Source organism: Kogia breviceps, chromosome 4, assembly GCF_026419965.1.
Source record: "Kogia breviceps isolate mKogBre1 chromosome 4, mKogBre1 haplotype 1, whole genome shotgun sequence".
NCBI classification, from domain to species: Eukaryota; Metazoa; Chordata; class Mammalia; order Artiodactyla; family Physeteridae; genus Kogia; species Kogia breviceps.
The window spans coordinates 76,857,467-76,873,465 of NC_081313.1; the positions used below are offsets into that span (position 1 = coordinate 76,857,467).

The 15,999-nt window shown below is 45.6% G+C and overlaps 1 protein-coding gene across 1 annotated transcript; it reads left to right on the forward strand.

Moving 5' to 3' along the window:
* The first annotated feature begins 490 nt into the window (after positions 1 to 490).
* GPR150 (G protein-coupled receptor 150) lies at positions 491 to 2,005 on the forward strand. The gene has a single exon (XM_059061474.2). The coding sequence runs from the start codon at positions 622 to 624 to the stop codon at positions 1,927 to 1,929; it is 1,308 nt and encodes a 435-aa protein (XP_058917457.1). The 5' UTR covers positions 491 to 621; the 3' UTR covers positions 1,930 to 2,005.
* Positions 2,006 to 15,999: the final 13,994 nt, after the last annotated feature.

Here is a 15,999-nt window from a genome sequence, read left to right on the forward strand (position 1 = left end):
GCTCAAAACGCTGTTACGCTTCTTGGGTTCCTGTTTTTCTCCAGCTAGTGCAGAACCACGGCATTGCAAATCTTTCTCTTTTGTATTTTAATCAAAACTAGTGCCTTTTTTTCTTTTTTTCCTACTGGTAATCTGAAACCATTTTGAGGGGTATAGTCTCAGTCAGGACTTTCCTCTCCAGTGTGCTGGTCCCGGGTTAACGATGGCCAGTCAAAGCGACCTTCTGTCTGGCTGTGCTATATGTAAACACCCAACGGGAGAGGTTTCTAGAGCCCAGCGGTTCGCGATTCCGGCGAGGGCAGAGTGGGGCTGCGGCAGAGACTGGAAGGGGATCTACCCGGATTGGGAGGGGAGACGCGGAGAGAAAGGTGGAGAAGAGGAATCATGTGTGTTCCTCGAGCGTACACCCCCCCCATCTGAGTGACAAATGACGAGGACAACCTATAAAAACAACTAAGCGGAAAGCTACCTGCATCCATCTCCGTCTCCGTGCGTGTGCGTTTTCAACTAACTTTGGGAACTCTTAAGACCCGGCTTCGCGCCCAGCGGAGCCTCGCCTCCACCTTGGTTTCCCGCGCCCTGCCTGACCTGTTCGGTACCTCCTCTTCCTCCAGGCTAAGGATGGAGGATCCCTTCAGCCACTCAACTCCGGCGCCGGCACCCAACCTCTCCGTACCCATCTCGCTGGCCTGGGGTCTCAACCTGACTTCCGGACAGGGAGCCCCAGTCCCGGGGCCGCCGCCGCCGCCGCCGCCGCCGCCGTCCGGGCCGCCCAGCCGCCGCGTCCGCCTGGTCTTTCTGGGGGTCATCCTGGTGGTGACGGTGGCCGGCAACGCTACGGTGCTGTGCCGCCTGTGCGGGGGCGGCGGGCCCTGGGCAGGTCCCAAGCGTCGCAAGATGGACTTCCTGCTGGTGCAGCTGGCCTTGGCCGACCTGTATGCGTGCGGGGGCACCGCGCTGTCGCAGCTGGCCTGGGAGCTGCTAGGCGAGCCGCGCAGGGCCGCAGGCGACCTGGCGTGCCGCTTCGTGCATCTGCTACGGGCATCCGGCCACAGCGCGTCGGCCCACCTCGTGGCGCTCATTGCCCTCGAACGCCAGCGCGCCGTGCGCCGTCCACAGGACCCGCCGCTGCCCGCGCGCGCCCTCGCCGCCCTGGGCTGGCTGCTGGCGCTGCTGCTGGCGCTGCCCCCGGCCTTCGTGGTGCGCGGGGGCGCCCCCTCGCAGCCGCCCGCCGCGCCCCCAGCCGCCCGCGCCTGGCCGGGGGAGCGTCGCTGCCGCGACATCTTCGCGCCGCTACCGCGCTGGCACCTGAGGGTCTACGCGCTCTATGAGGCCGTCGCAGGCTTCGTGGCGCCGGTCGCCGTTATGGGCATCGCTGGCAGCCGCCTGCTCTGCGCCTGGCGGCAGCGCCCACCCCAGCCCACATCGGCCGCGGCGCCCAGGTCGGCCAGTCCCGGCCAAGCCCCCGCGCCCAACGCGCTGCCCCGCGCCAAGGTCCAGAGCCTGAAGATGAGCCTGGTGCTGGCGCTGCTGTTCGTGGGGTGCGAGCTGCCCTACTTCGCTGCCCGGCTGGCGGCCACGTGGTCGTCTGGGCCGGTGGGAGACTGGGAGGCCGAGGACTTAGCGGTGGCGCTGCGCCTCCTGGGGGTGGCCAACAGCGCTCTCAATCCCTTCGTCTACCTCTTCTTCCAGGCAGGCGACTGTCAGCTCCGGCGGCGCTGGCGGAGGCGCCTGGGTGCAGTGTGCTGCCCTCGGGAGGGAGTCGCGGAGGACGACGAGGGCGCCCAGGGCCACCAGGCGCTCCACCGCCACCGCTGGCCCCACCCACATTATCACCACGCTCGGCGGGAGCAGCCGGAGGAGGGTTACTTGCGCCCACCCCCGCCGCGTCCCTGGTCGCGGCCCTGCTCCTGCGAAAGCGTCTTCTAGGTGTTCGATGGCCAGAGACAGGTCATCTGTCGCTGCGGCACCGCCTCCACGGCACACGAGGCCAGCCGGGCTTTATCTAGATCACAACCGTCAGTACGGTCTCCAAGAGCGTTACACTGAAGCTGTCCCTGTCCTCCACTCCCCTATTACATTTCTTTCTAATGTTTACATTTTTCTACACTCTTCCGGGTTCTTTTCTCCTTTTCAGTTCTCACATTTCCCCATCTGGAGACAGAGAGTGAGCCATTTATTTGTAAAAGCAAAGTTACAGAGTTATTTTTGTAGTTCTTTTTCACTCCCATAGCGTTCTGGATAAGACCATTTGCTTTAGTTAAATTGCCAAGCGTTCATTATTTGCTGTGTTATCATCTGTTTTTACTTATTTGGGGTCGTGTTTAACTGTAGCTTGGGGACCAGAGAATGTGCCTCTCTTTCTGGGAGGAATATCCTCACATTGCCCTCCCTGAGGAGCCGGGAAATTGTACCAGTGATACTGTCAGAAATGTAATCTTGCTGTCACTTCAGAGCCACAGAGTATTTGTAAAATAAAAACATTTCCCACAGAGCAATTAGGACTTTTTTTTTTTAACACGGTAATGTGTTTTCTCAGAAGAAAATCAGTGTGGCCTTTATTTCTGGTCTAGCTTCCACTTCAGGAGAAGCTGGGATTGTAGGAGGGAGACATAAAAGCTTCCCTTCCAACCTTTCAAATATGCCCAGTTTCTGTAGGAAATTGTTCCTGTGCCCAGAGCAGCCTCTACAATTGCGATGCTGTGCACAGGTGGAGCCTCTGAGCACAGAATTGCCAGCAGACTAGAGAAGGGAAGCACCTGGGTGGTGCATAGGAGTGAGGCTCACTGTCCCAAGGGGAGCCTTAGGGATATTTGCAGCTAGGAAGAAAGCTGTAACCTCTCAACGCTGCATGGATAATATAAAACTCTCTTTTTACAGACAAAGGCAATGCCTATTGGTGTGGATTGCTGAGAACAAGGTCAAGGAGCAGATTTAGTCAGTGACCTCCTCCTCCTAACTGTCCTTGGTTCTAGAGAGAAGTAGCAGCACTTATGAACAAATATCCATGTGTTTACCAATGTTTCATCTGAGAATCTGCAAGCTTTCCATTACAGTGTTTCCTGTTCATGCACAAACGCAGGACTAAGACCCAGAAAGGGGAAAAGACTAGTAAAGTTCACTTGTGACGCCAATGCTCTCTGAGGACTTCCTTGTTTTGTTCATTGATGAATCCCAAACTCTTAAACAATGTTTGATACATAGTAGGCACACAACACACATTTGTTGAATAATTCATCATATGAATCAGGCATAGATAGAATGGAAAAAAGATTTACAGAAAGAAATCTTCATTAAACTTGGCTTACCTTCCTCCAAAATCTTGTCCAAAAATGTTATATAGTTAGAGGTTTTCCTTCCTCTCTTTCATCCTCCCTACCCTGCTGAGGAAGGTAGGGCATGCAATATACCAAGAATAAGCCACCTAAAGAGAAAAAACACAATTGTCTTCATGAACCTAAATCTGGGTTATAGCATTATTTTTATTCATTAATAAACATTCATTACTCACTTATTTTGTGCCAAGCAATGTGCTAGGCATTGGAGATGCTAAAATGAATAAGATACATTTTCCCTCAAAGACCTTATAATCATATGTAGGAGACAATCTGACAAATACAGCACAAAAACAGTCAGATGTGCTTTAATAGCGGTTCAAGTCTGGGTGTCAGGACACTGAAGAAGAACATCTAACAACCTTGGGAGCCTGGGGGATGGTGGGGGTGACCCATCAGATAGGGGAAGGTATTCTATGCAGTTGGGACTAGCATTTGTAAAGCATAAGTGAGAGAGAACATAGCATGGTCAAGGAATGGCAATAGTTGAAATATCTAGCATTAGGGTGCCTGTGGGGTCTGACCTGATGGGATATGTGGCCACAGAGATCCAGCCCAGACCCAGTGAAGAAAAGTCTGTTTGCCACACCAAGAAAGCCAAAAATAGCCTTTGAAAGATTTAACCAGAGTTGCAATATGATCAGATTTGACTTCTGCAATGTCATTCCAATGATGGTGTAAAGGATCAACTAATTGGAAGGGGGAAATACCTAGAGGCAGGGATCAAGGAATAAGCTCAGAGACCTCAAAATATAACCTATAATGTTTTATCACTTAGAATGTTCTCAACAAGGTAATTTAAGCCAATTGAGTCAGATTTTCTGTTTTCTGCAGTTGAGAACACACTAACAGAAAAACAGATACAGCTGGCTTAAATTTATTATCTCGCATAACAAGATGTCCAGTGGTAGGGCTGCTCCAGGATTGGTTAATTAAGTAGCTTCATAACTTCATAACCAAGGACCAAAATCCTTTTCGGCTTTCTATTCTGCCATCCTGAGTTGGTGGGCTTGACATTAAAGTCAGTTTCCCTTGAGGTCACAAAATGGCTGCTGCTGTTCCAGGCATCACATTCAAATATGACAATGCTCAGAAAGAGACTCTCTCTTCTTTTCACTCTTTATAAGAATGAAGAAACATTTCTTGGATGTCCTGGATAGACTTTCCCACACGGTTCATTGGCCAGTCCATATCTAGACATATCATTGCAAGGGAAACAGGGCCACCGTGACTGACTTGGACCTGGAACTGAAGATATGAGTTGCATAGAGAAGGGGTGAAAAATGAGACTCTCATTCTTTCCTTTAGGAAAGAAAGAAGGGGAAATGCTTGTTGGGAGACCAGACTAAACTTTTACACAATTGCAAAATTGTTAAAAAGATTGATTTTTTAAATCTATTAAAGATTTACATCTGATTGCCATCTAGAAATTATGAGAAATTTCCATCTGGGTCAAAAATACAGCATTCCAATTCAAGTAGTTAATTTAAAATACAATTAAACTACATTTCCCTATATTTTGTGGAAGATTTGGTTAAGCCCACTTCATATGAAAATGCTTCTCTTCTATAACTAAGAAACTTTCTCTAATTTTAACTATAACTGAAACTTGAAGGTAGATCTAGGTGACTTCCTTCCCACGCCTGGTGGCATTTCTAGGTTAAGAAACTTAAAGCACCACCTCAGAATCATGACCACTGATCCTGGGAATCTATATTGCTATAGACAACTCAGAATTTCAGCTCTGTCCCAATCAAGGAAGCCCCCAAAGGTTATTCTAAATTTAGACTCTTCCTAGAGTAGGATATACATACCACTCAAACTGCACAGCAAAGGGAAATGAGTGGGTGACCCTGAACTTGATCTCTTTTCTAGGTATCACCCAAACAGGAAATGACTAGAGGACCATCAAGACCACATACTTGGAGTTTGGGAGGAAGCAAATAACATCCCCTCACCCACTGTACATTCCCCTTGGAGTTAGATTTTAACTAAGCTGCTGCAAATAGGTCTGGACTTCAGGACTCCAGAGAGCACTATTTACACAGACAACAATGCAAACGTCACCACCAGAACTTAAAAGACTAAATTCAAATAATTCTGTATTTTCAAAAAAGAACTAGCCACACAGTAACATACAGCTAAAATAAGTAAACATGACCTATTACATAATTTGAAGGAGAAGGTATGTAGAAAACAGCCAGAAGCATAACTAAAACCACAACTAGCTATAAATCATTTACTAAAAATAGAATAGTCTAGCTCATTTGTGGAAGAGGAGATAGATTTAAAATATTTTTTTCTAAGCCACTTCCTAGGAAACACTAGAGGAAGTAGAAAATTTGAGCAGTTTCTCTCCCATTCCTAAAATGTTCTGACTCAATCAAAGGGAAAACATTAATAAAATACGAATACAAATGAATAGACTAATTAAATTAAACATGTTTTGCTGAGTTGAGAGGCAGTGTAATATAATGAAAAGAGCAGAGTCTATGGAGCCTAAAGACTTGGACTTGTTTCATCTCTACAACTTAGTGGCTGTGTGACTTTAAGCTGTTTGCTGAATCTTTTTGAGTCTTGGTTTTCCCATCAATAAAATGAGGTTTCTATTACCTTGCTTCATAGGATACATGTATGTAAAATACTTGATTGCTGGGGAGGGGGTCCTGTCAGCTTGTCTCTTCAGATTCACCCTAGTATTCAATATACGATAGCTATTGTTATTCTCTAACACTGGGCTATGAGGAATAAAATCCAGCTGAGTAATATCACATGAAACGAAGGAAGGGATGGGTATTGGAGAATCTATGAAAGATTAATGTACTCAATGGTGCTACATAGTAATAAGGAAGTTAGGCCTTATAGAAGGTAGAATATTCACAATAATTGTCAACCACCTTCCTTGAATCCACTTTCTCTTTTCTAGCAGTTCTCAGGTTCTTATTGCTGCCAAAATCTTGGCTCTCTGTGCACCGATGTCAAATAGAAATATGGAGATGGAGTTTGGAGGAAAGAGAAGGAGTAGCTTTATTTCTTTGCCAGGCAAAGAGGGAACAAAACAGGCTAGCGCCTCAAGGACCATGCCCACCCAAGAGAGGGTAGTGAGGTGTTTTATAGCGTTCAACGAGCAGGGCATGATCAGCTATGGACAATTCTTGGATTGGTTGGCATAAAGGTGAAATTTTAAGCATCATCAACCCTCTGGTTTCAACCAGTCTAGGGTCCATGTTTTTGTGGTCAGCAGTTTTCATCTGGAGGGGATCTCCTGCCTGTAAACACAACTTAGGAATGTGTGTCAGGCCTTTATCTATATCTTTCAGGGAATTGGGAGTTTGATGATTCTGCAATGTGACAGAATTATAGTCTAAATTGTTACTAATTCCCCAACCAGCTATTCTTTGTTTCTACATCTTCACATTTCCCAATCATTAAATATTTTTTTAAATTTAAAAAAAAGTTTATTTATTTATTTTGGTTGCATTGGGTCTTCATTGCTGCATGCGGGCTTTCTCTAGTTGTGGTGAGTGTGGGCTACTTTTCGATGCAGTGCGTGGGCTTCTCATTGCAGTGGCTTCTCTTGTTGCAGAGCATGGGCTCTAGGCACATGGGCTTCAGTAGTTGTGGCACTTGGGCTCAGTAGTTGTGGTTTCCGGGCTCTAGAGTGTAGGCTCAGTAGTTGTGGCACATGGGCTTAGCTGTACCGCGGCATGTGGGATCTCCCTGGACCAGGGCTCGAACCCGTGTCCCCTGCATGGGCAGGCGACAATCATTAACTCTTGAGTCAGCATTTTACTCCAAAAGACAAGGACACAGGGGCTTGTACACGGTTTCATTATTAGGTTATCTATGTCCCTTATGAACAGTCAAATGCTTAGAGGGAAGCTGACCCTTCTCCCACTCTAAGACTGGGCCTTAATTAGTCTAAGCACATCAAAGTAATTCCACCCCCCCTTACCACCATGTCCAACTCAGAAATGGTCATGTGATCCGGTTAAAACCAATGAGATTGGGGGTAAGGTTATTGGGGCATCTAGGAAGGAAGTCCTTAACTCTTCTGAGAGAGCCACGGGAGCCAGCATGCTCTCTCCATCTCTCTCCCATCGCAGGTAAATGAGGGAGCATGTAGTGCTGCTAGCTGCTGGCAGCCCACCTCTCACCATGAGGGGCACCAGCCACAAGATGAAGCCAACACTGGATACAGCACACTGGAGAGATGAAAAGAACTAAGATCCTTAATGACCTCACTGAGCTGTAACGTTAAACACCACTGAGGCCGACCTACTGGATGTCCTGTTAAATAAGCTGATATATTTTCTTACTGCTTAAGGCAGTTAAAATGGATTTTCTGTTATTTATAGCAGCAAACAGCCTCTAATTGAAGCAGCTTGGCAAGAAAACGTGTCTCATTTTAGCTTACTGAATGTTCTTTATCAAAAAAATAGGAACATTCCAAGTGTAATTTTATTTATTTATTTATTTATTTTTTTGTGGTACGCGGGCCTCTCACCGCCGTGGCCCCTCCCATTGCGGAGCACAGGCTCCGGACGCGCAGGCCCAGCGGCCATGGCTCACGGGCCCAGCCGCTCCGTGGCACGTGGGATCCTCCCGGACCGGGGCACGAACCCGCGTCCCCTGCATCGGCAGGCGGACTCCCAACCACTGCGCCACCAGGGAAGCCCCCAAGTGTAATTTTATTTAGTCCATCAGACAGTAGGTATTGAGGGACTGTATTGGGCTTACTGGGGCAGATGGAAGAAAATCAAAGACGTAACTCTTCTTTTTTAAAAATTTATACTCTATGAAGAACTATAATTTTTGTGGTAAAGACTCTGTTGAGAAATCTCAACCTGTAATTATTACTGTTATTTGACATTATTTGCAAATTCTTACCATTGGTAATATTATTGACTTATTAATTAATTTCAATATTTATTTATCAAAGATCTATCATGTGCAAAGTACTATGTCACTTTTCATAGACATATATTACATTTAAAGTTTAGGTTTTGGGGTGGGAACTTAGGCCAACCGTTACTGTATTTTCTATGGCCAGATCTGGAAGTAACAACCCTAAAATGTGCTGGGATAGACTACTATATAATGGCCCCAGTGAATCACTCTTCTTGATATCCATCCCTTGTGTAAGCTTTTCCCACAGAGTCTGGGTTTGGCCATGTGACTAGCTTTGGCAATGGACATCAGCAGATCTTTCACAAGCAGGGTTTTTTGTTTTCTGGGGGTTTTTTTTGGCTGCATTGGGTCTCCGTTGCTGCGCGCAGGCTTTCTCTAGTTGGGGCGAGCAGGGGCTACTCTCCGTTGCGGTGCGCGGGCTTCTCATTGCAGTGGCTTCTCTTTTTGCGGAGCACGGGCCCTACAGCGCTCGGGCTTCAGTATCAGTAGTTTGTGGCTCGTGGGCCCTAGAGCGCAGGCTCAGTAGTTGTGGCACCCGGGCTTAGCTGCTCCGCGGCATGTGGGATCTTCCTGGACCAGGGCTCGAACCCGTGTCCCCGGCATCAGCAAGCTGATTCTAAACCACTGCACCACCAGGGAAGTCCCTCACAAGCAGGTTCTTGATAAGCATTTATGCATGGGGATTGCCCTCTCAGAAAAGCTCTCCTGAGATGACCATGCCATGAAAAAGCCAAGCAGAGGCCCAGCTACTCAGCCATTCTATCTGGGCGCAGTTCCCAGATGACCCTCCAGCTAAATGCACCCACATGAGTGAGCCCAGGGGAAACCAAAGGAAGAACTACCATGCTAACCCACAGACTTGTGAGGAATAAGAAACCACAGCCATTAAGTGTTAGGGTGGTTTGTTTTGCAGCAATAGATAACTAAATCATGGGTGGAATCGTGAAGTGGTGTTGGATGCATTAAAAATGGGAGTCAAAAGACCCAGATATCAGAAACCTGGGTTCTAGTCTCCAACCACATGTAAAATTGGGAGATTTAACTGCTTACCATGTAACATGATGAGGCCTCATGCTAACTTGAAATGAGAGAACCCCAAGCTCAGGGGATAGAATTAGAACCCCAACTCTAATCCCATTTCCACAAGGTGAAATCTCCTTCTATGGCCAAACCCTGGCAGTTCTGGGTATCGATTTATTAAGCAAGGTACTATTGTCTGCCTTATAAAATACCCATAAGATAAATAATGGGAACCACAATAATAACAGCTAAAATTTATTAAATAATTTCTATGAAGTTTGGCACTTTACAAGCATTAATTCATTTAATCCTCATAACGACTAAAAGGAATATATCATAACCACCTTCAGTTTATAGATAAGGAAATTGGGTCTACGGATAACTTGCCCAGGATCAAACAGCTAGTAAGTGACAGAGCTGTGGGGTTTTTTGTTTGTTTGTTTTGGGGTTTTTTTTTCATCATCTGAACAGGTAATAGCCAAGAAGTTTAGCTGAGCCTCAGATAAAGGTCTTGCTTTACAGACTTACGTGTCTGTTAGAGACACAGCCTAGACATACACAAGTGGGGGACAGGGGTGGGAGAGGGGGGATGTTGGATAAAAATGGCTACCAGAAGGGTGAAATGCATTTTAGAAAAACAGTACCTAATTATGTCAGAGAGTTTCATCATTTCAGCCTCCAAACGATCCAAATAAAGAACTCACTTGCTAGGAATGGAGGAGACTGTTTACCAAAATCCATTCTCCCCTTCTTATGTGGCTGCCCTGCCACAGACTATATTTCCCAGTCTCTCTTGCAGCTAGTTACAGCTGTGTGACCTGTGCAATGGAATGTGAGCAAACATGACATGTGTGGCTTCCAGACTTGGGCCTTAAGACATAGGGCTTGGGCTCCTCCGAGCTCTCTTGCCCCTTCCTATTGGCTGGAAGACACGATGTGACAGTCACATTATGTGACAATGATCAGGTTCAGCCATGCAGATGAGGACAACATCCTAGAGGTTCCTTCAGGATCTTGTGGGAGCACAGACAGCCTAAACTGTTTAGAAGTTTATGTGAGAGAAATAAATTTCTGTCTTCTCTAAGCCATGAACTTTGGGAGTCTGTTTATTACAGTAGATTAGTCTTTACCTCAACTAATATTTTGAGGTTGTACTAAATTAGACTAGGAGATGGTCTTGCTCATCAGTTCCAGAGGCCCTCTGTGTTTCCAAGGGAGCTTGGTGTGAATTTAGCTGGAGCCAAGTCTAGAATATGAAACTCCTCAGAGGTCCAAGATGTCTGAGCCAAATCATACCTGTGAGATACATCTTTTATTTTCCCCAAAGGAAGTCCTTAACCTCAGGAAATACTTGAAAACAAAATTAATCTAAAAGTTGAGTGTGTTAGAGAAACCGCATGTCCATGGACATCAATACAGGAGCAGGCATCCAAAATGTGGCAGGCCCTCTGGTTGTCCACATTAACATTTCTTATTCTCTTGCCTTGCTAGAAGAATCCTGATTGTGTTCAGAGGGCTAGAAGTCACCTGGGAGCTTCTTCTTTACTCATATGTCTGATGCCTTGGCTGGGATATTCAAATCTGGACTCAACAGGAACATCAACCAAAGTGCCTACATATCGCCCTCCACGTGGCTTTAGCTTTCTCACTTCATGACAGCCATAGAGTCGTCAAACTTCTAAGGCAGCTCAAGGTTCCAAGAGCAAGTGTTCTAGTGAACAAGCCACATGGCTCTGTATGGCCTTGCCTCAAAAGTCTCACAGAAGCATATCCTCTGTTTCTACTGGCGGAAGCAGTTCCAAACCTGTCCAGATTCAAAGGCAGAGAACATAAAACCTACCCTCTAAGGGAACAGGTGTCAAAGAATTTGCAGTCATATTTTAAAACTGCCACACCATCCACCAAGGAAGGTAACCCTATCCCCTGCTCTGGGATATATATCTAAGACAATCATGGTAATACCATTCGTCCTGCTAGTTGACTGGTTTGGGGCAATGAAACTAGAGGTAAGACCTTCTGGAGGCTACCAGAAAAGGTTCTGTAACCTTAAATAGTAGATACCAGTAGAGGCAATTCCTCCTCTTTCTCTGGATATTATAGTTTATGGATTTGACCTAAAGCTCTAACAGCCATCTTGCAACCAGAGAGGGAAGATAACCCTAAGGGAAGGCCAACAACTTAATCTTAGAAGAGTGGAAAGGTAAAAAACCCAAGTCTTTGATTATGTAGCTGAGCACCTGAATTAACCAAAGTTTGAGCTATCCAACCTCAGATCTTGTTATGTGAAATAATAAATTTCCTTTTATTTAATCAGTTTGAATTGCTGTTTTCTCTAAAGGCATCCAAATGGATATAAGGAATGCATTCTTCCAGGTTCTCCAGAGAAACAGTAGATATATATATATATACAGAGAGAGACAGAGAGACAGAGAGACAGAGAGAGAAAGAAAGAGCAAGAGAGAGGGAGATTGATTCATTATAAGTAACTGGCTGGCCCAAGTGATTACAGAAGCTGAGAAGTTCTACAATCTTCTGTCTGCAGGTTGGAGACCCAGGAGAGTTGCTGGTGTAGTTCAAGATCAAGAGTAGAAGACTGATGTCCCAGCTGAGCACTCAGGCAGACAGGGTGAATTCTCCAAATTCTCCCTTCCTCCACTGTTTTTTTCTATTCAGGCCCTCAGTGGATTGCATGATGCCCACCCACATTAGGGAAGACAATCTGCTTTACTCAACCTACCAATTCAAATGCTAATCTCATCCAGAAACACCCACACAGGCACAGGCAGGAATAATGTTTAACCAGAAATCTGGGCAGCCCATGGCCCAGACAAGTTGACATAAAATTAGCCATCACAAGAAACTATGAGGGGACTTCCCTCATGCCACAGTGGTTAAGAATCCACCTGCTAGTGCAGGGGACATGGGTTCAATCCCTGATCCAAGAAGATCCCACATGCAACGGAGCAACTAAGCCTGTGAGCCACAACTACTGAGCCCACATGCCACAACTACTGAAGCCCTCATGCCTAGAGCTTGTGCTCTGCAAGAGAAGCCACCGCAATGAGAAGCCCGCTCACCGCAACGAAGAGTAGCCCCCGCTCGCCGCAACTAGAGAAAGCCCGCACGCAGCAACAAAGACCCAAAGCAGCCAAAAATAAATAAATAAAAAATAGGGGCTTCCCTGGTGGCTCAGTGGTTAAGAATCCCCCTGCCAATGCAGGGGACACAGGCTCGAGCCCTGGTCCGGGAAGATTCCCCCCCACACACACACACACAAAAGAAACTATGAAGTCTCATAACTTCGTCCCTAGTAAGAATCATCAATTATGCTTGCAAATTTGTTTCTCTTCCTTAAAGTGCTCTAAATCATCTATCACTTCATCTAATTCTTTAAGCACAGAAGGATATAGATGATTGAAAATTCAGCCTGTACTATCATCCATGAGGTTATACTAAGAAAAAGGATTTGGGTAACGCATACGGGACATTCAAGAATCACAATGCAAGCTGTGACCTTCATTCCTCTGGCCAATAAAGTCACACCACCGTTAAGAGCATTAGAATGGTCCCATTGTAAATGATATAGTGAACATTTCCTCAGCCAGCTGGATGAAATTTTTTAAGTATAGTTTGAATTTTTCTTTAAGGTTTTTACTCTTCATTGAGCATTTATCATTACAGTATATTTTTAAAATGTAGTCACTGAGAGCCTGCCCTAGGCCAGCATGTCCAAGTATACTTTGTGAAACAGCAGATGCTTCCATATTAATATATTCTAAAGGAAAAAAGAGTTTCATAGTTAAATGTTTGGAACACTAGGTTAAATCGGTTTCCCTCTTTTTTTTTTTTTACTTTTTATTATAAAATATACAGAAAACTTGAAGAATAATACAAAAGAACACCTACATATTCACCACTGAGATTCAACAATTGTTAACATTTGGCAAAATGTTTGCTTTCATCTTTGCTTTCATCCATATTTTTTGTTGTTGATTTTTAATAACTTGAAAATTAGTTGCAGACATCATGATATCATTACACCTCACCTCTGAATACTTGAGCATGCATCTCCTAAGACATTCTTGCATAACCACGAAAGCATTATCAAAAAATTAACAATTCCCTAATATCAACTAATATCCAGTCCAGATTAAAAAATTCCCTCTTGTCCTCAATATACTTGAATAGATTTTTAAAATAACTATACATATATATATGTTTTAAATTTATTTATTTTATTTTTGGCTGCGTTGGGCTTCGTTGCTGCACACAGGCTTTCTCTAGTTGCAGCGAGCAGGGGCTACTCTTTGTTGTGGTGCACGGGCTTCTCATTGCGGTGGCTTCTCTTGTTGCAGAGTGCAGGCTCTAGGCGCGTGGGCTTCAGTAGTTGTGGCACGTGGGCTCAGTAGTTGTGGCACACGGGCTTAGTTGCTCCGCGGCATGTAGGATCTTCCCAGGCCAGGGCTTGAACCTGTGTACCCTGCATTGGCAGGCAGATTCTTAACCACTGCGCCACGAGGGAAGTCCTAGATTTTTTTTCTTTTGAACCAAAATCGAATTACATTTGATGTTATGTCTCTTTCATCATTTTTATTCTAAAACATCTTCACCAACCTTAAAAGATACTGTGTTTCTGGGCTTCCCTGGTGGCGCAGTGGTTGGGAGTCCGCCTGCCGATGCGGGGGACGCGGGTTCGTGCTCCGGTCCGGGAAGATCCCACATGCCGCGGAGCGGCTGGGCCCGTGAGCCATGGTCGCTGAGCCTGTGCGTCCGGACCCTGTGCTCCGCAATGGGAGAAGCCACAACAGTGAGAGGCCCGCGTACCGGGGAAAAAAAAAAAAAAAGATACTGTGTTTCTGAGGAGACCAAGCCAGTTGCTTTGCAAGATATCCCACATCTGAATTTTTCTGATTATGTTCTCATAATATCTTCTAACTTATTCTTCTCTTCCCAACCAGGTTTCTTTACAGCAGTACGTCTCCGAGTCTTCAACATGTTAATGTGCAAAACGACTCCCTTAGTGGACACCTTTTCTAAGCCTCTGTCCTCTTCATAATATCCCTTTCTCTGGGAATTGTCCCCACCTCCAACACACACACACACACACACACACACACACACTCTCTCTCTCTCTCTCTCTCTCTCTCTCTCTCTCTCTCTCTCTCTCTCTCTCTCTCTCTCTCTCTCATGCCACTAGCAGTCATACATGGACTTTGTAACCCCATCTTCAAGGCTAGTCCAGTAGAACCATCTCCATGAAGACTCAGGCAGATATGACAACTGGTTACAGAAATTTGGACAGATTTAAGGAGGGGAAGACTAGGAAAATTAGGATAAAATATTCAGTGCATTAAGGGTGAGTTTGACAGTGATATAGTTATTGTAGCTATGGATATTGGTAATGCCCACACCTTAAGAAAACAGGTAAGAGAAATGTGTTGAGTTAGAGCCCTAGAGAAGACACAGCCAAGACAACACAAACAAAAGTAAAGCTAGGCTGGAGAACAATAGAGCAAGTACAGGTCTGGCTTAGATGTTGATCTGATGGAAAGTTATTTCCTGCTGGGATCAGCCAACTAAAGGACAGTCTGGTTTTGCACAGAGCATTATTTGCGCAGACTGAGCAAAGAAAAAAAAAAAAAAAAAAGTCTAGGGTAGAAAACAGGAGAAAGTAAAAGGAAGCAAGGAAAGCACTAAGTTTGGCACACAGTGCATGTGGCAGAGGAAGAAAGAGATCAACATAAGAAGCAAGTTAAACTGTCAGAAGCTCAGCCAAGCGTTCCTAGAAGGAACAGGGCACAGCAGAGGGGACTGAAGCACTGAAGGTATGTTACACTATGCAAAGCCTGGGACATTCCAGATCTGAGGAATGGCATGTCTTGAGAAGCATGTGGCAGAAGCATTCTTGCTCCCTACAACCTGAGGAAACCAGATTCAGAAGCATTGACAGCAGAGTCAAAAATGTGCACAAGTGAGGGACTTCCCTGGCTGTCCAGTGACAAAGACTCTGCACTTCAACTGCAGGGGGTACAGGTTCAATCCCTGGTCAGGGAACTAAGATCCCATATGCCATGTGGTGTGGCTGAAAAGAAAATAGAAATGTGCACAGGTGATACCCCAGGTGGAGTGACGGTGAGAAATACTAGGGCATCAATCCTGTAAGCAAGTTGCTTGAACCCAATCCATTCCCTAACAAGAGGGGGTGAAAGCCACTGTGTTCAAGACTTAAAATGCAGCTTACAAGTGATGTGGAGACCTTGACACTATACAGAGCCCATCCATGCCAGGAACCCTGGGCACCTACCCTGTAGGTCTCATGTGAAGGGATTTCAGTTAGACCAACACTCTTGGACTCTCTCCCCTGTTGGGGTTAGAGGGGCCCAATTAAAAACAAAACAAACAACAAACAAGCAAACAAACCTTTTCTATATCTGTGTTCTAAACCAATATCTTGGGAGAAACTGAGGTTCAGAGATTAAACCCTCTTGCAAGGTAAAGCCCAAAGGTAACAAAATCGAAAGAATTAAAGTTCAAATATCAAAATTTCCTGCCCTTGTTTGAAAAAAAATAAAGACCTCCTCGACTGGCAATTCTGTGTAGTCTCTGCTGGGGGTGCTCTTGAGGCCGTGTGAGCTGTGGGTTCTTCAGCAGAGGCAGCTGCAGCCTCCCTCTCCCTGGAATAAGTCAGTTCTTTAGGACCTCTTTGGTTCTGTTCATTCAATTCCCATTTGAA

What these genes read in the sequence shown, in the direction of transcription:
- GPR150 (XM_059061474.2), top strand. Translation starts at nt 622, where the DNA reads ATGGAGGATCCCTTCAGCCACTCAACTCCGGCGCCGGCACCCAACCTC.